The sequence below is a fragment of the Amblyomma americanum genome, chromosome 1, assembly GCF_052857255.1.
Source record: "Amblyomma americanum isolate KBUSLIRL-KWMA chromosome 1, ASM5285725v1, whole genome shotgun sequence".
In the NCBI taxonomy this organism is placed as follows: domain Eukaryota; kingdom Metazoa; phylum Arthropoda; class Arachnida; order Ixodida; family Ixodidae; genus Amblyomma; species Amblyomma americanum.
In genome coordinates, this window is record NC_135497.1 from 547,653,766 (window position 1) to 547,677,284 (window position 23,519).

General features: G+C 46.7%; 3 protein-coding genes across 10 annotated transcripts in view; 1 reads left to right on the forward strand and 2 right to left on the reverse strand.

Annotated features, from left to right (window-relative positions):
- Positions 1-16,984, reverse strand: part of LOC144116321 (uncharacterized) — a 42,054-nt gene extending 25,070 nt beyond the window's left edge. For 4 of the 7 annotated variants that reach the window (XM_077651063.1, XM_077651066.1, XM_077651065.1 and 1 more), the window contains exon 1: positions 315-1,038. In XM_077651063.1, the coding sequence (XP_077507189.1) occupies positions 315-741 (427 nt within the window). In that variant the 5' untranslated portion in view covers positions 742-1,038. Of the gene's footprint in view, positions 1-314; positions 1,039-7,490; positions 7,621-16,897 lie in introns of those variants that run through there. The other 3 variants (XR_013311841.1, XR_013311840.1, XR_013311842.1) reach the window with 2 other exon arrangements.
- Positions 7,530-23,059, forward strand: LOC144116319 (uncharacterized). Of its 2 annotated transcripts, none has more exons than XM_077651059.1 (4): positions 7,530-7,827; positions 7,887-7,994; positions 8,080-8,154; positions 18,706-23,059. In XM_077651059.1, the coding sequence occupies exons 1-4, from the start codon at positions 7,530-7,532 to the stop codon at positions 18,909-18,911; spliced, it is 687 nt and encodes a 228-aa protein (XP_077507185.1). In that variant the 3' UTR covers positions 18,912-23,059. The 2 variants fall into 2 exon arrangements, with proteins under 2 accessions (XP_077507185.1, XP_077507186.1); XM_077651060.1 differs by lacking the exon at positions 18,706-23,059 and adding an exon at positions 9,034-11,012.
- LOC144112825 (uncharacterized) lies at positions 11,208-14,838 on the reverse strand. The gene is made up of 4 exons (XM_077645667.1): positions 14,723-14,838; positions 14,424-14,681; positions 12,570-12,576; positions 11,208-11,870 (listed from the first exon to the last, which is right to left on the reverse strand). Exons 1-4 carry the CDS (start codon positions 14,836-14,838, stop codon positions 11,682-11,684), a joined length of 570 nt encoding a protein of 189 aa, XP_077501793.1. The 3' UTR covers positions 11,208-11,681.
- Positions 23,060-23,519: the final 460 nt, after the last annotated feature.

A 23,519-nucleotide genomic window follows, 5' to 3' on the forward strand; every position in this document is an offset into this window, starting at 1 on the left:
ACAAGCAAAGCTTTTTGGCTGCATAGAAAAAAATTTCGCGAGTCCAATTTGACTCTGTGGTCGGAGCTACTTGGCAGCCATGCGAGAAAGCATCAAGCTGCATTTTCAAGCCACTTTTTTACGGCGCTACGCGACCCGAAAGCGACATGCAGAAGTCATCATCATGAGCAGAACAAGCGCATGCTGGCTGTCACGTACGAGCGACGCTCGTTCCGCCGTTATGGCCCAGACACGCGGGGAGACCTGCGCTCGCTGTGCGCCATTGTCTGCGGCGGGTATTGGCCACGTGCTGCTCCGTTGGAATGTGTACAGACCTCGGCGGAACACCATCCACCGATCCCGGACCACGCTGACGAAGCCTGAGTCGAGCCCTGGACTTCCCTCAGCGCTGACCCGCTTGGAAGTGCGTCCCCAGGAGACGGAGCCGTCGACGCTAGTCCGCGGTGGTTGGCCATCGTACTCCCCTCGTGCTCTTGACCCACCTTGGCCGCCCGTGGCGCTCCACATTCTGGAACGCTGCGTTCGGCGCCGTCCTCCCTTCGGTGTCGCCATATCAACCGCATGATATCGGTCCCCTGAGTTCTGCTCCATGGTGTGCCCCACTGGCCGGACGAACGTGCCGCCCCTTACGGCGACGGCGGCCTCGAAACCGCTACAAGGCAGGAGCTCGCCGCTCGAAGCACTTCTTTTCTCCAGCAGTATCCCGTGAGGTTGACCATCGAGGAGCAGAATCCTGGACATGGAGCGTGCCGGGGACGTCAATCTTGCAGTCACGCCTGGAGGCAGCTTTTCGGAACCTCGGTATCGAATGGCAAGTTCAAATCCAAATGTCACTGACCCAGAGAAGCGCGTCAGTGGGCGGAATGGACCCTGGAACCATCTCTCTTCCGCCTTCCCCGAACCCAGCTCCACCGCACGAGAACCCGACAGAGCAGTCGTTTGCCACAGAAAACACTGCTTCCCGCTTGTCGTTCACCGCTTCTACACGCCTCGGAACTTCCTACGTTACCACGCTGGCTCTTACGATCATGGCCGCGGGAAGAGTACGAACTTACCGTCTCCGGAGAGAGAACAGAAATAATTCCTCTAGCAAATGCGCCAGCTTAACTTTTGTACTTTCAAGCCGTTTACTTACCGTCGACAGTTTATTTTCATGCCGAAGGCGTCCTTCTCTTTGGGACGACGACCACTTTGAAGCTACACAGCATATATGCGCCCAAAATCGCAAAGGCGTTCTCCGAAGCTGTTTCCAACTGCATGGTTAAAGAATGCACAGCGGCTTCGATACCGTGCCTCAGGATGCCGACCACAAACCGAGACCCGCGCTAGCTGATCTTTCCACGAGGTGCTCCTTCGTGACCGGTTTCTGCTTGGCTCAGCGATCTGGTAGTGGCAGACGCTGCCATCTTCCTTGCGAGAGGTATGTCGGTCCTCCCACGAGGCGGGGTCGGAGCCCGAGTCTACGTCCGGGATGTGTGACATAGGTTTAGGGAGGCGCAACAGAAAGGGCATTATTAATGCATGTGGTGAGGGCCAAGAGTTGGTTCGGGGCACGGAAGAAGGAAAGTTTAGGAGAGGCCCTCGAGGGCCGCGATGGAGGCTTGTCAAAGGACCGTAGCCCGCGACAATGGAACTCAGGCTGTTCCGGTAACCATGGGGTCCTGTGAGAGCAGGCATCATGGCTGGCTCGAGCAGGGAAGGAGGCAAGACGGCCATTATGGCAGATGCCGCCGTCCGCACGCCAGCAGAAAGGCCCGAGGGCAGAAATTGGAGGGTACACTTAAGCTCCGGCTTAAGGGCATGACGCGATAGCTTAACAGGTTAATTCCCACAAATTCAGAAGGTCATTCTTTACATTCATAGTCCCCGGGAGTCCTCATACCCTTCCTGGCGCAGTGGGGCAGCGGCTAAGCGATGCGCCGCTGCCCTATGATGACAGGTGCTGCCAGCGGTGGGCCTTCTGCGGGCCAGGTTGTTCGTCCCGAGCCACCAATCATTAACTGTCACCTACCATGGTGGGCAGGTTATGATGACGCCAAAAAGTCACCTGATCCAGGTGGCTCACCTGCCAGCTAGGCTGCTCTCGGGGACCACCCGCCATAGCCATGGCCGTGATTTTTCGCTCACAACTCGAGACATCAGACTCTCTGGTGAACTGGGCCTTAACGCTGTCGCGTTAAAACGGAACAATGTCCGAACACGAGCGGCGAACTCAACACCTTGCCACCCGGAGCTGTCCAACGTTTGATGCCTTCGATCGCAGGTTATTGCGTCAGCGGTGCCAAGAATCGACCTGGGCAGTCTGCGCTCGGTAATGTTCGCGCCATGCGCAGTTCCGCCGGCTGGCCGTCTCGCCACGTGGCGGTGAGTGTAAACAGGCACGCCCTGACCTTGGGAATGCCTCGGGGCGCTCTTTACTAGTTTTGAACTGCGACGTCCGCCACGCCACGTGCCCCTCGGTGCCCCAAGCACAGCCTTTTGCTGCTGATGTGCTCTGTGGCGCTTTTCAACTATATTCTCTTCATTAATGCTATTACTTGTGTCGGGCTGTCTCAAAACTGCATGGCATCGACATTTATGGGAAACGATGCTGCTTTCCCCCTTCTTTCTCTCAACGACAACGTTGCGGCAGTGGCTCCATCCTTCCGAGCGCACCGCACGCCGAACCAGCCGATGACTCCTAGGTAACCATAAATTAGCGATGACTCAAGCGTGGCCTCGGCGAAGCCACGTGTTTTTGCGGTCCGCCCCTCCCTCGTTTACTTGGGGACTGCGAGTTCGGGACAAAAGGCGCGGTGTGAGGGAAGAAGGACCCAGGGAAGGTCGAGATGCGCGGGCGATCCGCGGACGCCGCTGGGGCGGGCCTCAAAGTGGTCGTCCCCGAGAACCTGCTGCCCTGAGCATCTGGACTGGAGCTGGGCGCCAGCTGCACTGCTGTGCTGACATATTGAACAGGCGACTGTGTGTGACGAGAGTCCCGAGAAAGGAGGCGAGTTGTCTTCTTTGTCTCCGTCCTCCACATTTTAATTCTAACACGATGTAAATACCATTTTCCTCAACGTAACCCCTTCACTAGCCTCCACTGTCGTGCTCCAACCAGGCAACCTGTGTGAATTCAATCCCCGCGGGAAGCGAGCCGACAGCAAAAGAAACCGGCGCTCTAGAAGACACGCATCGTACGCAGTTTGTGCCTCGCGTCATTCCTCCTTTCGAGGCACAAATAGTAGCAGTGCATTTTAATGAAGAGCATGTCGCTAGTAATTAGTTACTTTTTCTTAGTTTTGTTCGAGGACGAGCGGGTAATAAATGGATGCCATAGGGCTTAGCGAAGCCGTGACGTCACGTAGAAGCGGCGGCGCTGGTGTCAGTAGAGACTTTCGTTGAGTAGGCAAACGGCGGCAATACTACCCCTTCTAGCCACCACAGCGGTACCGTGCGCCTTGCGTATGCCATGCTTGCGCCTTTTTGAACGCATTTCGAATATTCCGACCAGTTGTGGTGCGGTTGGTTGGACGGTAAGGCCTAATAAAGGCAGCGGCATAAGACAAGTTTACCGCGGTTAGATAGGGGCCAAAGCGATGGGCAGCGGCCGAGTAGCGGGACAAGTTCGGCGATGGATCGGCAGTTGCTAACACTGGGCCACGGTCCACGGCGTACTGTATTACTCCGCTGGCCAGTGACAATATTAAATGAAATCCACTTTTAATGTTTTAATATATTAAACAAACGAGGTATCGAAATTCCAGAGCTAGTTTTTTTTTCTCGTGATTAGCTTCTTGTTTAAGTTACACGTTTTAACAACGGACTGCTGTTTTGTCGTGGAGGAATTCTCTGCGTCGGTCCTGAATGCGGGCGGAGCTTCACTGCAGACTTTGCATTTCGGTAATGAAATATCAGTTGAGTCTCTTAATCCGCATGGTTGATCTTCGGTTGCGCAGCGAGCTTTGGAAGTATTGACGCCTGCAACTCGTTCGCATTCTGTGAGGCTCTCGTTATGAGAAGTTTAGATGCGATATTTCGCGTGCGTGGGATAGGAAGCTGCACGCAGGGGACCGTTTTCAGATGGCAATCATCCGGACTACGCTCGTGGCATCTCTTCGCGCACAAAAAAAAGAAACGCAAAATAGTTGCGTCCAGTCGCCTTCAGCGTTCATAGCAGGCCACAAAGTGCGACGTTTGAAGCAGCGCTGTACCTGGTGGTAGGAATGTATGACGCACAGTTTCTCAACAAGTATGCTCAACACCTGTCCTAGAAAACGATTAAACACCGCTAAGATCTCGTCAAAATCACGGCGTGCTATTTCCCATATTACCTGAACTTTTAACATTTTACAGAACTTGGCGAAAACAGCAAATACCACACCAAAAGCAACTGATCAAGCATAATTAAGGCGCGCGCTTGAATGCAATTTTTAAAATAAGCAGAATGGCTTAAAGTATTTAGCTCTGCAGAGCAATCGTAAATTTTGTTGGAAGCTTCTACGTATGCGCTTGCAACTCTCCTAAAGCCAAGAAAACAAAACAACTTTTTTGCGGACACCAGTAAAGCGAGACCCCGCCTCCTACCACAGACGGCATTTTACGAAGCAGAATAAAGAAATTAAGCTGCCTCTCGACAAAGTTCCAAAGAACGGAAAGAACCTATTTGAATGTCTCAATGTAACTGTATGACTTCGGTACCCAGTCATATTGCGCGTTCTCCACAGTGGCTCGACAAAAACAGGAAGCTCATCACAAGGTTCGTCGTGTGAAAAAGCTGCTTTGCATCATGCATCCTGCCGTCCTACTTCTTGCACTTAGCAATCGAGTGTGCTGTGTCAGCCATGAAACTGTAGACGATTACGTTCCCTGTATACCTCGTGCTTTCTCCGTTTCATTAAAAAATTACGAGGGCATTGAAGTCGGCTTCAGGGAGAAATGCGAGAGCATTGCATTCGTTTCTGCTGCTGCATTTTACAAAACACTTCGGCAATTTCCGTTTATGATCATACTTTGACACTTCGTTATATCTGATTTCTAATTACGACATACTTAAGACCCAAAGAGTCCTTGCGTCACAATTTTAATACGAAAATTGGTTTTTGAGCAAAGGGAAGGGCGCAGTAACTCTGACATCTAAACATCTCGGTGGACACCTCAACCGCACCTTAAAGGGGCCTTGCGATGTAGATAAAGCATGAGGGCTTGATTCTTTGTATGCAGAGTAAGGGACACTGTGACGCCTGAACGCCCGAAGAGATCGCCGAAATCGTAGTATGTAATAGTTTAATCTTCTCTAGAAATGTTCAATGGTGTCTCAACGCAGCGGAAATGAGGTGGAATCCAGATTGGGCCCTGCCTTTCTGATTGGTTGAGTATCCAGTTTTAGTACTGTTCCTTTATACTCGCGATATGGATCCAAAATTTTATTTCTCTGATTACTGAAGGCTTTTCGCATGCCACAAACACTGGAAAGAAGCAATGAAAGTGAACGAAAACTAATATTAAAGAATAACGCTAGAGGCGGCACATTCTATTCTGCTTCAAACCTTCGTGGGAGCGAGCTCTGTTCAAAGTACAGTGCCTCGATGCAGCGCCCCGGCGCTGGCATCGATGCACTCTAGTTCAAACCACACCAAGAAGGCAGCGAAAAAAAAGCCAGTCGACACACCTTGCTCAAAAAGGTGAAGAGAAAGGCCAGACAGAAGACAGGAGGTGAGACTGGAGGAGGGGGGAGTGGGGAGCTGACAGCCAAAAAAGAAACATCAGGGATCTTCCTTTGTTGTTCCCTACTCCTGCCTTGTCTAGGGCACCTGTCAAAATGAGTGGCTGTTGGCTGCATGGACAAAGCAACTATCGACTTCTCCCTGTTTGCAAGCAATGTGACCTGATCTCTTCAGGGGGCGCACCGAAAGAAAACAGGCTTGACTGGAAAAAGCAGCCTTTCCGGTCCAATCTGCCTCCTGTGCAGAGTGTGTGCATTTTCTGCCTGAAATTGTGCATTAACTATATCTAAATAAGGCCTAAGTAAGCGACACTTCAGTGCCCGGACATATTAGCAACTGACAACTGGAAAAATTATTTCAAGTTTACGGCAAACATGCACTTCAGATATATTTATGTGTGTCTAATTAGAGCCAGCCTGACCCTTGCAGTGCGCAGGCACTGAAAACCTACCAACCGCCTGAAAACTATACATGTATGACCTCGCAATGGAAGGACATGTTGGCAAGGGGGTCATTTCAGACTTCGACACCAGTTCCTGCATACTAAATTCCCTTCACAGATGCAACTGCAGAGCCCTACAAAGTGCAGGCGCGCGCTCGCGAGCGAAGACCGCAGCATATGCATGAGCACCGTGCTTGGCCGGCCGATTTTTATCTAAAGTATGGAAGTTTCTATTTCGTCTCGTTTAGATTACGTTCTGACTGACGAACACATATCACTGCTAGAACATATACCATCCAGGCTAAGTAAGTGCAGCGCGGAACCAATGCGATGCAGATCACCACAACCAGCTGCACGTGAAATAGCGGGGTAATAAAGGCGCTTTTTACAACACTGTCTAATATTCATGCAGAGCGCACTAATATTCAAAATGGCACTGCGCACTTAAATGACACAAGACAAACCGCTTTTCGACTCTGACACGACAATGTTTCATAGAGCGCGGTATGCTACATTATTCCTGGTTGAAATGCCCCTGCGAGCAGTCTCGTGACAGAAGCTATATAGTTTCTTGAACACAATTTGCCACACTGGAATAAACTACAAATGCTTATCCAGATGTTCTTAGAGAACTTCCAACGGTCACATGCCATCCGGGACCAGGACGAATTTTTCTTTAACTGCAATGTTTCTCAGAAAGCTCTATAGCTTACCTTTGTAGTCGTATGGCTGCGCTCGGGTGGTTGCCAATGAGTAATTACTCCCTTATTACAAATCTACTCCACCTTGAGGGATTCCCCTAAAACATTTGACCAACACTGTTCCCACTTCGAATTATTGATCAATTCGCTCTCGCCCTACCATAAGCTTGCCGTCCCGGTTAGCTCAGTTGGTAGAGCGACTGCTCCGGTGAAGCGGTGGTCCCAGGTTAGAGCCCCGGACCAGGGCTAATTTTTCTTTAACAGCAAAGTTTCTGAGAAAGCTCGATAGCTTTCCTTTGTACTCGTATGGCTGCGCTTAGGTTGATGCCAATGAATAATTACTCCCTTATTACATATCTACTCCACCTTGAGGGATTCCCCTAAAACATTTGACCAACACTGTTCCCATTTCGAGTTATTTATCAATGCACCATTTCGGAAATCGCAGCGCCGCGAAAAAACTTAGCGGGCGCGCGACGAATTATGGGAACAGTGAGCGAGCGCCGACCTACCAGCCATCTTTCCTGTCTTCTGCGTTTGCATAGCTGTGGTGTGTGTGTGCGCGTGCTTCGTTTCATTTGAGATTTCGTGTATTTTTTGGTGGTGGGCGGTTGCAGGTGCGCTATATTAAGTGTTACGTGCCTGTTCGTCACTTAGTGACCGCAGCCACTACTGCACGCGATGTCGTGGAAGTGCCGAGGCGGCGGTCAGACTTGTGTGCCTGGTTGCGACAACACGCTGAGAGACAAGAACGCTTCATTTCATGCGTTCCCTGCAAATGAAAAAGAAAAAAAGGAGTGGGTGAGAAGAATCAACCGCCAGACAAGTGCTGGTCGCTTCTCTTTGTGGCAACATTCTAAGCACCACCGGATATGTGGAGCCCACTTCAACGAAAGTGGTCGCCGTGGTTATATGGACCGGCTGCCAACAATTTTTCCCCATAAAGTCACCAATCAACTATCTCCTTCCTTTAATACCGGTAAGTATATATATTAAGACGGTTATTGCATATTATCATAACTTCCAAATCCTTTCCAGTCGCGAAATGCAAGAAGACGAGCTCCAAAACTGCCTCTGCCAGCCCGGTGTTCCTTCTGAACGAGTTGGAGATCGGCTGCGTAGTTGACGTGCCCCAATGCGATCAACGTAAGCGACGCTTTAACTGTGCCATCTTTCTTCTGATGCTTCGGCTTTGTGTGTACGCATTTTCATGAAAGCGTTTTGTACGCAGAGAGCGACGCAGTTTCCAAGGAGCCCACCCAGCTGACCTTCGGTGCTCCGGCTTCGTCTCGCACGGAAACGGAAGGTTAGTGGTGGTTGAAAATTGTCGCTTTCTGCATTGCACTATGAAAACTTATTTTTCGCTTTTAACGGACCCCTATCGCGCCCACTGATACCGGGGTCCACGGGTGCTGTGGCAACCGGTATGTTAATAGCGAGCGGCTTCTTCATCCAGTGAAAACTTACAAAACTTTTTCCCGCGAAGCCAGTTTTCCGCCAGCTTTCGCAGCTAGCCACGGGATGTATGCATGTTAGGTTGCATGTTAGGAGTGGCAGAACCTCGTGTGTTCTGTGACATAAATGTCATCAGTGATTTCTACTGTGCATATGATACTTCAGCGAGTTTTATGATAAACGCGGTACCTCTTCCACCAGTGCACGCATTGTGAAACTTACCCATTTCATTTCTTTTTCCTCGACATTATTCCCTTCACCCCATCTTGGGGAGATTTCACAAAAGTCAGGCTATCCAAATGTAGTGCAAATTTGGCGGACCTGCTGGGTGCATGAAACCTAATATTTATGTATTTTGGTTCACTACGGATACGTCATGCAGCATGATTGGCGATTCCACACCAGTACGCTGGTAGCACAAGCTGCAACGTCGTCGAACTGCATGCTCAGGAGGGGAAACAAACAGCTCATGAGGTTTAGAAGTATAACTGGATAGTATTGATCTGGGCTTGATGGTTGGTAAGCTGCTTGCACAGGTGGATTAGTGGAGTGAGAGTTGGGGTGTATGGCTTCGTCATCCTGGTTCTTTGTTGTCTGTATATCAATGTAAGCCGAGAGCAAAGGTTCAGAACACCCATTGTGGGCTGAAGTGACTATTTCAAAACCTGAAATCTGCATTAAAGCCGGGCCTAACTGTTCGCAAATCATTAAACAGTTCATTTTTTTTTAGGTGCCGACCACTCATACTCCGTGGGGCCTCCAGACGCAAAAAGTCGCCCACCTTCTCAAACACTGCGAAAAACTCGAGCATGAAAATAGCTTGCTCCGCAAAGACAAATCTGAGCTCCAGAAAGAGGTCGAGGATCTGAAGTCTCAGTTGCACGATGTGAAAGTTGAGGCACTCAAAGAGAAACTAAAACTAAAAGATCGTGTCTCCAAAGTTCACGATTTTGTTTCAGACGAGAAACGACTCGTGTTTTATACGGGCTTCAACTCCTTGAAAAAATTTGATGCATTCCTTGAACATGCTGAATGCATGTACCAGGCACTGAAAACGGGTGCTGGCATGCCACGAGCACTGAAAATGAAAGAACAGCTTATTGCAGTGCTTTGCAGGCTCAGAGTTGGCTTGCTAGAGCAGGATTTGGCATATTGCCTGAAAGTGTCTGTGGCGACCGTGAGTGCTATGTACTCATTTTGGGTTAATTTTTGTATGAAGTGCTAATCCAGTTACCAATGTGGCCATCACGTAACACAGTGGACCTGTTCATGCCAGACAATTTTAAAGAATTGTACCCATCTACACGCATTGTACTGGACTGCACAGAAATTTTTATCGAGAACCCGTCTGACTACAAAACATAAAGCGACACTTTCAGCTCGTATCAAGGACATAACAACGCAAAACGGCTCATTGGCATCACTCTAAACTGCTTCGTTTCTTTCGTGTCTAATCTTGCTCCTGGAAGACTTTCTGATCGAGAAATCACAAGAAACAGTGGCCTGTATGAGTTGCTCGAGGAAGGGGACAGTGTAATGGCGGATAGAGGATTCCTCATTGAAGATGACCTCCTTCAGCTTGGAGACAAATTAAACATGCCGCCCATGTTGAATTGCCCCACGCAGTTGTCGCTGGCAGATGAGTTAGCAACACGGCAGATAGCCAGCTTGCGAATCCATGTTAAGCGTGTCATCAGAGAAGTTAAAAACTTCAGGATACTCCGTGCTGTCTTTCCTAATTTGTTGTTATCTCAATAATTTCATGCATGAGCCCATTCTAAACCGATGAGCGATGGTGGCGTTTTTAATGTTTTGTATGTTGTGCATGGTCTACTGTAACGCAGGTAGAATTTTGCCTCCATCGAAATTCGAACGCTGTGGCTGAGACTTCAAAAGGTGCTGGCCGACATATTTAAAAGGTGTACGCAAACTGCACAGCACCTGAACAAATACTTAAATTCAGTTATGACTGGCTGTATAGTAAGATAGCAGTAAGCAGCTACAGCATTAGTCCCAAAATACTTGGCTAAGGCGGATGAAGACATTCATGAACGTAAGTCCTTGGGGGATCTAGGAAGCGCTCCAAGAAACCAGAGAGTTCCACAAAAAGCAGTTTGAGAATCCCTGCTGCAGTGCAAGGCATTGAACTTGCGTTAAAAAACACTACTTCATGCACAGCAGACTAGAGCAGCATATCTTGCTCTGCTGAAGTGACTGTACAGGCTACATAGGGCTGCAATGTCTTATTTATGTGTCAGTGTTATGCAAATGATTTGAGCATAGAATGTGGCAGTACTATATCCGAGTCATGACTTGAAACCAAATCACCAGTCTCATTGCTGAACTACACAGACAAGATGAAAAGTTATTGTTTGTAGCCATTGTCTTTTCTACCACAGATTGTCTTTCCTAACTTTTTGGAATGAAATCTGTAAAATGAATTTCACTTTGTCATTTTTACATGTGTTAGTGACATGCTCCTATTTTTCAAAAAATTGTGATATGTATATGTATTGTATATTTGTATATGTGTGTACTGTATATGTGAAAAATTTGTATATGTATGCGAGTATTTCATGCCAATGAAATTTGAGCTTTATTACCGACTCTTACGCAATGTCCTGCATGGAACCCTTGAGAACGAACTTATATGAATGAATGCTATCGCACTCAATATCAGCTGCAATACTCTAGATGCGGCAGGTTTGAGCTTGGTCGTCAAAGCAGTGCGAGCCCAGTGCCGCTCGGAACTTGTGCATTAACCCCTCAGAGCTGAGTTCAAAGTATGCTGAATGTGCACTTTGGGCACTCTCTATGACTAAACATTGATTTACTGTAAACCATAAGCCTTCGTTGGTTCACTCCACGTATGTTACAATTCGTATTGAGTGAAAGAGTACGTACACTACGGAGAACACACTTGTCACTTTGCAAAGATTTTGCTTGCAACTTTCAATGTGGTTTCCTTACAGAGACCAATGTGAGGTCACTATCATCATCAAGTATAGTAAATTTTGAAGTATGTAGCTGCCCAGGTTCCTGGGACTAAGAGTGCATTATGTATGTGTTCAATGACAGGGCAGCAAGAAGTGCGGTGCTTGACATTTACTTTTTACACATCGATTAGTTGGTAGTTGCACACACATTTACATAGGTGGTGGCAACACATGCACATGGTCATAGTGATATTACACAGAAAAACACTTTCTTCATTTCTTCATAGAGACTAATGTCATACAAGATATTTAAAAACTAAATATATGTAAGTATGAACACATGCCAAAACATGTTATGAGTCCAAGCATCTTTGTCCTGCAGAGCAATGTAACTGAATTAAGTCACTGAAATTCACACACAAGCACAGTGCTCTTGGTAGTTCTAGTAACATTCCAGAAGACATGGCAGCATTTTGGAAATCCAAAGCGAGTTTTCAAAAGCGATCCTCTGAAAAGTGGAGTCTGTGCCATTATCAACCACAAAATCACACCAGGAGAGTCCAGTCAAAGCCAGTTGCCCCTGGACCTGGTAAAAGTACTTGTGCATTGGTTTAAGGGCACAGGGTAAGCCCTATACTTCCCATGCATTTTAGGCCATGTTGAGGTACATGTGTCTCACTAACTAATAACAGTAGCCTAATAATACATACATCATTGTTTGCCAAATTTTGTGCTCTTTTTACTGAACTAGAATATTTGAAATGTGTTGAAAATTCGATTTTTAATAAAATTTTTTCCGGTAGTACACAAATCTGGCCTTTCTTTGCGCATTTCAAAATTCATAACAGAATAACTGCTCAGTGAAATTGCTTAATTCTAGTTCAGTAGTTGGCAACACTTATGTAGATGATTGCAAAAAAAAATCAGCCGTCTGTCTTGAAAGGCATTGGAAATAATGGTACCTTTGTAAGAAAAAACACTGTTTTGAGATAATAGAGCATAAAGAGAAAAAAGATGTGAAAAACCATTTTTTATTCGCAGAAACGCCTCCATAGTAATTGGTTTAATAGCCCCCTGCTTCGTAGTCACTGTCGCCGTCATTTTTTCGCTTTTCGGCTTGTCGTTTTGACTGTCGGGCCTCTTTTGTAAGCTGTCGTGTTGCTCGGTCCGCAAAGTACATGCGCTTATGATCAGCTTCCCTCAGCCACTTGATGGTGTTGCTCCCTGGGTTCAATCCACACGCCTTCAAAATGTTGGCCCGTGCGATGCTACCATCATTAAATGAAAGAACAGCATCCAGTGTTGCCATCCGTAGGGTCCGAAGCCTAACAAACATTCTTTGGGGCGCGTTCCCAAACAACATGGTTGAACGACTCATTTGCATTTTGAGTTCGCCCATGCAGGCACTTCTCTAGGAGCTCAGCCTTCGATAGCTCCCTATAAATGGGATTGATAGCCTCCAAGACAGATGCAGGCAAACTCTACTTGTGGAAAAATGGCTTGCCCTCTGACTGACTTCTGTTGAAGGCACACCACGTATCAGGTCCCTTTGGGCAAAGTCCATGGCATGGGTCATCGTCTGTGGCCGATAAGTGGAAGAAGGTTGCCCAAACGGCCTTTCGCATTTCATCCAGGTTTCCTACATTTCTTCTGATGGCCAAACCATAGTACGTCTGGAGCTTGTCTATTACTGCATCAGTCAGTCGGCCTCGGCCCGAGAGGCTCTTTCCATCAGAGAGTTTTCCTGCTGTTTCCTTTTTTTAGCCTTCGTAACCTTGTGCCTATCCTTTTTTGCACGTGCCCTATGCACTCAACCTTGGATATTTCAACGGAATCACCATATGGCATTTGTGCCTTCAGAACCATAAAAGCCTTGCTGTCACCATCCCCAAGGTATTCGACGTATCGAACGCCGTAAAGCTCCTCACTCCTGCCGAAAATTTTCAGTGCTCCTGCGACTTCCATTCCACCGCTGGTGCCTGGGTAGTTGCTTTGGCACACCTCTCTATGAAGGGGGTCACTGTTTGTACCCTTGATGCTGCACTTTGGACAACGTTTAGACAAAACCTCCACATCCAGCACTTTCCCAGAGTCTACACTGGTCGCAGAGACTATGCCGTTATTGGAAGTATGGCCTCGCTTCTGCCAGCTTCCATCAAGAGCAACTGCGATGTCTTTATCCCCCTCATTCAGCTGCACAGCTTCGTCAGCTGCCCTTTTCATCGACTCCTGAGCAGCAGCTTCGATGTGACCTAGAAGCTCTTGATTGTATTTCGCAAACTTTGTCGGCGGCTTAGGAAGGTTTAGCATAGCACAGAGTATATTTCCTGCAGCCATTCCCTTACCAATGGACCTCAAGGCATACACTAACCTGAGGTTGGCTTCATAGAGGCCAGAAGTAGTTTTCTTCGACGTCTCAAATCGTTGTGCGGCACTACACACTTCACAGTTCAAACTGTAAACGCTTGCAACACCTACCCGTTTTGTCACAATTTCGATGAGCTCAACACTTCCACCGCACTCTCTGCACACACAAATCTGTGTAATTGCGGCACAAATGCCGTCCATGTCCATTAAGGCATATTGGCTGCTGCTCTGTAGCACATCCTCTTCCTGGAAGCACAGAGAAAATCTTGAAAGCTTCGATGTCGAGGAGCTGGCGCGTTCGGCGTTCGGGATCTCATTCGGTCGTGGACATCCTTTTGCTTTTTCACGATGAGCGTAGCGATTGCCGTGAAATTCACGCCTGACGAAGGCCTTCTTTGCCCTGGGCATCTCAACTTATCAGCAGCAACCAACACCGGCACAATTTACAATACTGATCGAAAGGGATAGCACTCGGACGCAGCTGCATGAAGGTTGCAGAAACGTGGAAAAAACGTGCAAAGCGTCTCAGGATTGTCTTGGCTAAAAAAGAGGAGCTGTACAATAGTTGCCAGACAATTTTTTATATGTAGCTAATTTTAGACAAGTTTTGAAATCAGGTGGTGGACTTTTTGGTTGAAAAAATTGACGTTAATCCTGAAAGGGGGCGTGGCCGCTCACTACTTGGTTTCGGAAAAAGCGTTTTTCAGCCGTAAATATGGCTTTCTGAGGAAAGTGCGATCATGGAACATGTGTAGAAAGAATTGAACTTCTAAAATTCCAAAAGAAAAAAAACGATTTTTTTCTAATTTTACCTTACCCTGTGCCCTTAAGAACTCTATTCTTCAGGTAGGATGCCGTATTCACAGCATTTTCTAATTCATCACCCCGTTCCTTGGCAGCTGAGAGGGTCCTAACTTCAAGGAGATCAAAATCTCCTTTCTCCTCTACAACTCGGTCAGGCGTTGCACCAAGAACAGGGACACCAGGGTTGACACACAACCCACAACAGTAACTCCTAACTGGCACTGTTCTCTTCCCTATGTAACGCTGCACGGCTGCATCTTCAATCCTTAAACTTCAACCATTTATTTGGTCTGCATCTGGCTAGACCCGAACAGCCTCTTGAAAAACTTCTCGTCAGCTGGCTTCTGCCGTGACACCACATCTCCGAAGTGTGAAGCAGTCAGGCGCTTGGATCTCTCGAAGTTCCATGTTGTAGAGCAGCTTTGCATCCTAGTCGCTTGCTCAAGGGCCCATGAGTCTTCTAAAGCTCACAGGAGCCGAACTTGTACCCAGCTGGAACATGCTCAACCCACAGGGATTGCACCGGTAACCTTATTGGCATCTGGCTAAGAGCCTCCTCGTGAAGTGTTCTTTTCACTGGTACGGGCAGAAAGTGGTTGTCCTCCAGCGTTTTGCATAGCATGGCGTTTGAAATATTCTTCTGTGTCTGATGCATTCTCTTAATATGGTCTTCTGCCATTCTCAGAGAAACTGTGGTTTCTTGAGTCAGATGCCTGCCAGCTTTCATTGGCATATGTTTCACAAAACGTAGTTGTGAGAACTCGCGTGTGTGCACGTTGGCCTTCTTAGCCCCAGTACCCCATGCTCTGGGTTTGTCTGTATACGACTGCGTGTCTCGCACGTAGGCTTCCCCAGAGCGCTTCAGTTCTAGTACAAACCATTGTAATGCAACTGCATGTTTACAAACACCTGCAGCTCCAGCCCGGCAGTTGCAGGTTTCTTCAACCACAGTTCCATTTGACGAGAGCACAGCAGCAATGTTATATGATTTTGCCAAAGAGAACGATGCCTCCATGGTTGCTTTAACAAAAGTAGACCTGTCAGCCTTGCAAATAAGAGCCTTGTGAACCTTCTCTGATTTAAACATCCTGTATCCGCTTACAGTATGTTTCTAAGCACTATGTACATTCTGATGTGCCAAGATTTCTTGCTCTGAGAACCCATCCGGCACCTCGTTTAACTGCTTTATCCATGGTCCTTTCGGTAACCTTTCTTGAAGAGGAATTGCATTATGATTCGTAGTGGTACCTGCCCCATGGGTATAAGCAAGTGTCAAAATCTTTTCCTTGGCACTCCACATATAAACAGAGCATGCAAGCATACACAGCTTATCATGGGATCACCAATGCGATCTTGAAATAAAAGAGTATTTATACATTGTGTTTTGTTCAATTGTGGCGAGCATGCTTGAAAAGCAACGCTGAACCCGTTTGGTTTACTACGCGCGGCCGTGAAGAATGTTGCACATGGACGGGCTTGGTAAACCACTCGCTAACTTGAAACTCTGCGGCCGCCCTAGTGCAAAGTACTTACTGGCGCGTCCATGTTTTTCAGGTTAGTCAAAACATCCGCCCCAGTTTTTTTTTCGACCGCGTTCGCGTTACTTGTAGCCACCGAGGCACGTTCATATTTTGGCTGCGTCTATCTGCACTCCATGGTAGTAAGAAATGGAGACCGCGACCGAGATGGTATGAGCTGTCAAACTCGTTGAATATGGCACAAACAGCAACTGCTATCTGTATCGAGATGCTATGCTCAGCTACACAGAATGTAACACTGCTAATACAAGAGCTTGGTTCTGCTTCGTACTTGCTGTGCGCTATTCAAACACTACAGACAAGAAAATGCGCTGGCACAAGCTAAGCGCCAACTCAACTACTTACTTCTTGCAAGATGTACGTTATTAGCGTATGCTCTGGCCATTCCTTTCGACCATATACTTGTTTCAGAGTCGCCCGTAAAATAAACATAGATTAAATAGCACGCTACCTGTAACCAAAAGACTGAATGGGCAGTGCTCGATAACGACGTATTTTGCTAAAATACAGCGCATACATTCTCGCAAGAGCGTGTCGCACTGTTGCAACAAATATGAATGTACTGTACGCTACGTACCACGCCTGCCGCCGGGAAAGCAGCACAGACTTGGAAAGTTCTCGACGGGCGACTAGTAAATAAATGCACTGTTAGCCCGTGCTCAAAAGCAAAACACGCCTGTTAGCCGTGGGATCGCGCTCGTACCTTCTGCAGCATAGATATATAGAACGCTGACAACGGTCTTGCTATGCAACACAAGCTGCGAGCGCGCGAAACTGGCACATGTGTGCGCTTCTCGTGCGCTCACCTGCGAAAATAATTGCTTCGCGCTCGTCGCGTCGGCTGCATAACCACAGAAAAGTTGTACGGCAATGTAAAGATCACTTGTGCGGCGCAAATATGCAACAAAAATATTACTAGCGCTCCAAAATACGTTTTTTTTTTTTTTACCTGCTGTTGCGCGGCGTCCATAGCGTACCACTGCTCCGGCGGATCCTGCCCTGCAACCTCACTCACAATTCCCAGCCAGCTTTGCGGCGGTCGCGTAGGGGGCGCGCGCAACTTTCCGAAATGGTCCATTCCCTCTCGCCCTATCATAAGCTTGCCGTCCCGGTAAGCTCCGTTGGTAGCGCGACTGCGCCGGTGAAGCGGTGGTCCTGGGTTCGAACCCCGGACAAGAGCGAATTTTTCTTTAACTGTAAAGTTTCCGAGAAAGTTCTATAGCTTTCCTTTGTAGTCGTACGGCTGCGCTTGGGTGGTTGCCAATGAGTAATTACTCCCTTATTACAAATATACTCCACCATGAGAAATTCCCCTAAAACATTTGGACAACACTGTTCCCACTTCGAGTTATCGATCAATTCGGTCTCGCCCTACCATAAGCTTGTCGTCCCGGTTAGCTCAGTAGGTAGAGCGACTGCTCCGGTGAAGCGGTGGTCCCGGGTTCGAACAAGGACGAATCTTTCCTTAACTGCAAAGTTTCTCAGAATGCTCATAGCTTTCCTTTGTTGTCGTATGGCTGCGCTCGAGTGGTTGCCAATGAGTAATTACTCTTTAATTACAAATCTACTCCACCTTGAGGGATTCCCCTAAAACATTTCACCAACACTGTTCCCACTTCGAGTTATTGATCAATTCCCTCTCGCCCTACCATAAGCTTGCCGTCCCGGTTAGCTCAGTAGGTAGAGCGACTGCTCCGGTGAAGCGGTGGTCCCGGGTTCGAAGCCTGGACCAGGACGAATTTTTCTTTAACTGCAAAGTTTCTCAGAAAGCTCTATAGCTTTCCTTTGTAGTCGTATGGCTGCGATTGGGTGGTTGCAATGAGTAACTACTCTTTAATTACAAATCTACTCCACCTTGAGGGATTCCCCTAAAACATTTCACCAACACTGTTCCCACTTCGAGTTATTGATCAATTCCCTCTCGCCCTACCATAAGCTTGCCGTCCCGGTTAGCTCAGTAGGTAGAGCGACTGCTCCGGTGAAGTGGTGGTCCCGGGTTCGAACCCCGAACCAGGACGAATCTTTCCTTAACTGCAAAGTTTCTCAGAATGCTCATAGCTTTCCTTTGTTGTCGTATGGCTGCGCTCGAGTGGTTGCCAATGAGTAATTACTCTTTAATTACAAATCTACTCCACCTTGAGGGATTCCCCTAAAACATTTCACCAACACTGTTCCCACTTCGAGTTATTGATCAATTCCCTCTCGCCCTACCATAAGCTTGCCGTCCCGGTTAGCTCAGTAGGTAGAGCGACTGCTCCGGTGAAGCGGTAGTCCCGGGTTCGAACCCCGAACCAGGACGAATCTTTCCTTAACTGCAAAGTTTCTCAGAATGCTCATAGCTTTCCTTTGTTGTCGTATGGCTGCGCTCGAGTGGTTGCCAATGAGTAATTACTCTTTAATTACAAATCTACTCCACCTTGAGGGATTCCCCTAAAACATTTCACCAACACTGTTCCCACTTCGAGTTATTGATCAATTCCCTCTCGCCCTACCATAAGCTTGCCGTCCCGGTTAGCTCAGTAGGTAGAGCGACTGCTCCGGTGAAGCGGTGGTCCCGGGTTCGAACCCCGAACCAGGACGAATCTTTCCTTAACTGCAAAGTTTCTCAGAATGCTCATAGCTTTCCTTTGTTGTCGTATGGCTGCGCTCGAGTGGTTGCCAATGAGTAATTACTCTTTAATTACAAATCTACTCCACCTTGAGGGATTCCCCTACACCGCCACTGCGATCCCACGCTCACCACTGATGTATCTACAGGTGCTGCTGCTGATTTTCCTGGGCCGGCCATGGACGATGCACAAGACGGAATGCCTCAACGATACAAGCTCCCAGCTCGGCGCGTGTACGTCAACCGACTGCGGCCTATCAACATGTTTTTTGCCTGCGTCACCTATTCTGGATGCTCCGCCACTTCTGGACGCAGTGGTCGATTCCGTCTGGCAACGTGGGACTCTGACTGCTGATCGGGCGGTACAAAAGTGCGCGCCTTTCGACGCCCCTCTGGGCCACGGCACCGCCACTGCGATCCCACGCTCACCACTGATGTATCTACAGGTTGGTTACTATGATGCTTATTCTTACCGTGACGATGACGTCTGTCTTTTAGCGGTGTCGTGGCCACCTCATGTTTTAAAAAGTTTCCGCGCTGGTGTATCCTATTTATGGTGTCCGCTAGTTTTGGGAGGCGATGTCGAGCTAAACCCGGGACCCATGACTAAGGCTCAAGAGGAAAAGCTGGACCTTGTGGCTGGTTCCATCTTACGCCTTGAAACCAGCAATGCAGTCCTTCAAGACTCTGTCAACAAAGTGCTTAAGATTCACGCAGACTTAAAAATTGACTTAGAAAAACTAACAAAGCGAGTTCACGATCTAGAGCAGAAATTTGCAACCGCACCATCTGCTGAGCTCGTGGGGAACAGTGACAAGGGTCTCGCAAATGTACAGGCAAAAATTGACGACCTTGAAAATCGCTCTAGGCGATCCAATGTTCTATTTTACGGTATAGATGATCCAGAGAAGTCGGAAACTTGGGAGGAGTCTGAACGTCTCGTAAATGACTTTTGTAAAAAAAAACTTGGGCTTACTGTTGAATCTGTTTCCAGAGCACATCGCGTGGGCCGCTTTTCTTCCGAGAAAAAGCGGCCTATCACAGCCAAATTTTTTAATGAAAGGGAAGTTGACACTGTCATGAGCCGCGGCTATAAGTTAAAAAACACTAATTTAAGCATCTCGCGCGATTACTCCGAAGCCGTTCGCGAAAAGCGACGGAAGCTTCTCCAGTTTTCAAAATCTATTAAGAAAGATGGGGATAAAGTGCGACTCGTTTTCAACAAGCTCTTCGTTAACGATGATCTTTACATGTGGAACACCAACGAAAGTCGAGCCATTCTTGTATCAGGGCGCGAGGATGGCGAATGACGTCCTCCCTCCGTTTCCGTTAACCTGCGTTCATCGACCACCTCACCTGCCAAATTACATTGTGGTAATGATAACGAATGGCTGTTTTTGTACACCAACATTAGAAGTGTTGTAGCTAACGGTATTGCACTATCATCTTTCATCGATTCATGTCAAGCTTCTTTAGTGGTACTAACTGAGACGTGGCTGAACGACACTATTCATGATGTCAACATCTTTACCAGTGCATGCAATTTCAAATTTTTTCGCTGCGATAGACAATTGCGAAGGGGGGGCGGTGTTCTCATCGCGATAAAGGAGGATTTCATTGCCACACCTATCGTTATCGATTCTTTCCTTGAATGTGTTTGGGTTTCTTTGAATGATGGTGCATTTCGTGTCATCATCGGCGTTTTCTACCGTCCTCCCGACATGTCTGGTGCGTTTTCAGATGAATATCATCGGGTGCTCAGTGAAATGTATGCGCGTTTTCCCAATTCCGCTGTTATTATATTTGGAGATTTCAATTTTCCAAGAATTAATTGGTCAACACTTTGCGTAGTGGACACAGATGCAGAAGCACATTCTTTTCTCAGCACTTGCCTTGATTTTTCACTAACACAACTCATTAACCAACCAACACGATCAACTAAAGCCTCTTCCAATGTACTTGACTTAGTTCTCACAAACAAACCTGATATATTTTCAGGCATAACTCATGAGGAACGCATCTCTGACCACGATGTTATCACTGGGTACATTAAATTTCGCACTAGTAAAAAGATAACTACTAAAAAGAACATAAGATGTTACGGCAAAGCAAATTTTGATGCAATTAATGCAGAATTATTAATATTTTCTGATAAATTTTTGCATGATTTCTGCTCTCGCTCTATAGAGCAGAACTGGATCCTTTTTAAAACTGCCCTCAATGATCTCATCGACCAGTTCATTCCCATGTTAACCATTACCTGTGATAGCAGTTCTCCTTGGTTTACCAACCGTCTTCGGCGGCTGAACAACAAAAAGAAAAAACTATACAGACAGGCAAAACTGAATGGTCTTGTGAGTTCACATGACAAATACAGAGCATGTGAAAAGGATTATAAGGCACTATTAAAATCTACTCGGCGCAACTTTTTTTCTCATGACTTGTCTTCCATGCTGAAAAATAATATTCGCCGTTTTTGGCGTGTGGTAAACCCAGTAATTCGACCTGACATCACTCTTACAGATTCTGTTGGTGTTCCCATCCCTGATTCAGAGTGCGCTCAACTTCTTAACGATGCGTTTGTAACTGTGTTCACAGATGAAGACATTACATCCTTGCCTACATTAAGCGCACTAGTGGAACTAACTATGGACGAGATAGTCATCAGTGAGCCTGGTGTTTTATCTCTACTAAACAATCTCAAAACATCTTCTAGCGCTGATCATATGGGCTTCAATAATAAAATTTTAAGGAATACATCACATAGCATTTGTTACATGTTAACCGCATTATTTTCCCAGTCGCTATCAACTGGCACCATTCCTAACGACTGGCGCATAGCTAAGATAATACCCATTTTCAAATCAGGTGATCGTGCTTCTCCGCTTAACTATCGTCCCATCTCCTTAACAAGTACAGTTTGTAAATTACTCGAGCATATTATACATACTCAGGTCATCAACTACCTTGAAGATCATAACATTATCTTCGATCATCAGCACGGTTTTCGCAAGGGCTACTCATGCGACACCCAACTTGCCGGTTTTATTAACGATATTCGTGCACTGATTGACGCTGGTTTCCAAGTTGACGCAATATTTTTAGATTTTTCTAAAGCATTTGATCGCGTTCCACACCAAAGGTTGTTGCTTAAACTTTCCCAACTGAACATTCACCCTAATATTATTGCATGGATAGCAGATTTTCTCTCATCTAGAATTCAGTTCACATCAGTTAACAACTCTAACTCATGTTACGCAAATGTTACGTCTGGAGTTCCACAAGGCAGTGTACTGGGACCTTTACTTTTCCTTATCTATATTAATGACTTACCCAATTGCGTGACGTCCAGAATCAGACTATTTGCTGACGATTGTGTGCTTTATCGACGTATAACCTGTAACACTGACAGCCAGCCACTGCAGTCTGATCTTGAAGCGATAAGCACATGGTGTTCTAATTGGTTAATGCCTTTAAATCTTTCCAAAACTAAGCTCATGTCTTTCACTAACAAGCCACGTATTCCTACCGCCTACTTTCTTGATAACAATAGTGTAGAATTCACCACAAGTTACAAGTATCTTGGCATTAACCTACAATCCGACTTATCATGGAATCATCATATTAATCTCACTCTTGCCTCCGCTAACCGTACTTTCGGACTTCTCAAACATAAATTAAAAGAGGCCGCGACACATGTAAAAAAACTAGCGTACACCACATTAATCCGTCCGAAACTCGAATACGCGTCTGCCATTTGGGATCCTCATCAGAATTATATCATCAGTAACATCGAAGCCCTGCAAAACCGTGCTGCGCGATTCATCTTTTCTGATTATTCATGTTACACCAGCGTCACCTCATTGAAGACTAAAGCCGAGTTAGATAACTTAGCACTGCGCCGAAAAATTTCCCGTCTGTCACTTTTCCACAAGCTTTATCACCATCCTTCCCTTCATGATGAATTCTTTCAGCCACCGCCAGTTATCTTTCCACGTCGCGATCATCCTTACAAAGTTAAACGCATTAACTGCCAGTCATTCCATTATGCCTATTCTTTTTTACCACGCACAATAACCGAATGGAACGCTTTGCCATCAGAAATTGCCACTGAATCTGATCTAAATAAATTCCAACATCTTATGCACTCATGTTTCAACAACTAAAAAGGTATTTTTTGAGCGTTCTTTTCTTCCGCCTTGTCTTCTTTTTATTTTATATTTTTTTTTGTACTTCAGCGCACCTCTTCCAGTGTTGTCTTTTTCTTTTTCTAGCGGTGCTGTTATTTATTTAAGCTCAAATTTTGCTGTTATGTGCATTGTTGCGACCCTTTCTGTGCATGCCTATTTATGATTAATATTTTGTGATTTCTATTTTATTTTAGTGCAATATCTTTAACCTTATAACAATGCTTTGTACTTACTCCCCCCCCCCCATGTAATACCCTCAAACGAGGGCCTTTGGGGGTATTTTGAATAAATAAATAAATAAATAAACACTGTTCCCACTTCGAGTTATTGATCAATTCCCTCTCGCCCTACCATAAGCTTGCCGTCCCGGTTAGCTCAGTAGGTAGAGCAACTGCTCCGGTGAAGCGGTGGTCCCGGGTTCGAACCCCGAACCAGGACGAATCTTTCCTTAACTGCAAAGTTTCTCAGAATGCTCATAGCTTTCCTTTGTTGTCGTATGGCTGCGCTCGAGTGGTTGCCAATGAGTAATTACTCTTTAATTACAAATCTACTCCACCTTGAGGGATTCCCCTAAAACATTTCACCAACACTGTTCCCACTTCGAGTTATTGATCAATTCCCTCTCGCCCTACCATAAGCTTGCCGTCCCGGTTAGCTCAGTAGGTAGAACGACTGCTCCGGTGAAGCGGTGGTCCCGGGTTCGAACCCCGAACCAGGACGAATCTTTCCGTAACTGCAAAGTTTCTCAGAATGCTCATAGCTTTCCTTTGTTG

Excerpts from the sequence above, each read along its gene's own strand:
- LOC144116319 (XM_077651059.1), top strand. The coding sequence starts at position 7,530 with ATGTCGTGGAAGTGCCGAGGCGGCGGTCAGACTTGTGTGCCTGGTTGC. Across the intron at positions 7,828-7,886 it reads ATCTCCTTCCTTTAATACCG|TCGCGAAATGCAAGAAGACG; the intron begins GTAAGTATATAT and ends AATCCTTTCCAG. Across the intron at positions 7,995-8,079 it reads CGTGCCCCAATGCGATCAAC|AGAGCGACGCAGTTTCCAAG; the intron begins GTAAGCGACGCT and ends TTTTGTACGCAG.
- LOC144112825 (XM_077645667.1), bottom strand. The coding sequence starts at position 14,838 with ATGCAAAGCTGCTCTACAACATGGAACTTCGAGAGATCCAAGCGCCTG. Across the intron at positions 14,682-14,722 it reads GAGAAGTTTTTCAAGAGGCT|TTTAAGGATTGAAGATGCAG; the intron begins GTTCGGGTCTAG and ends AAATGGTTGAAG.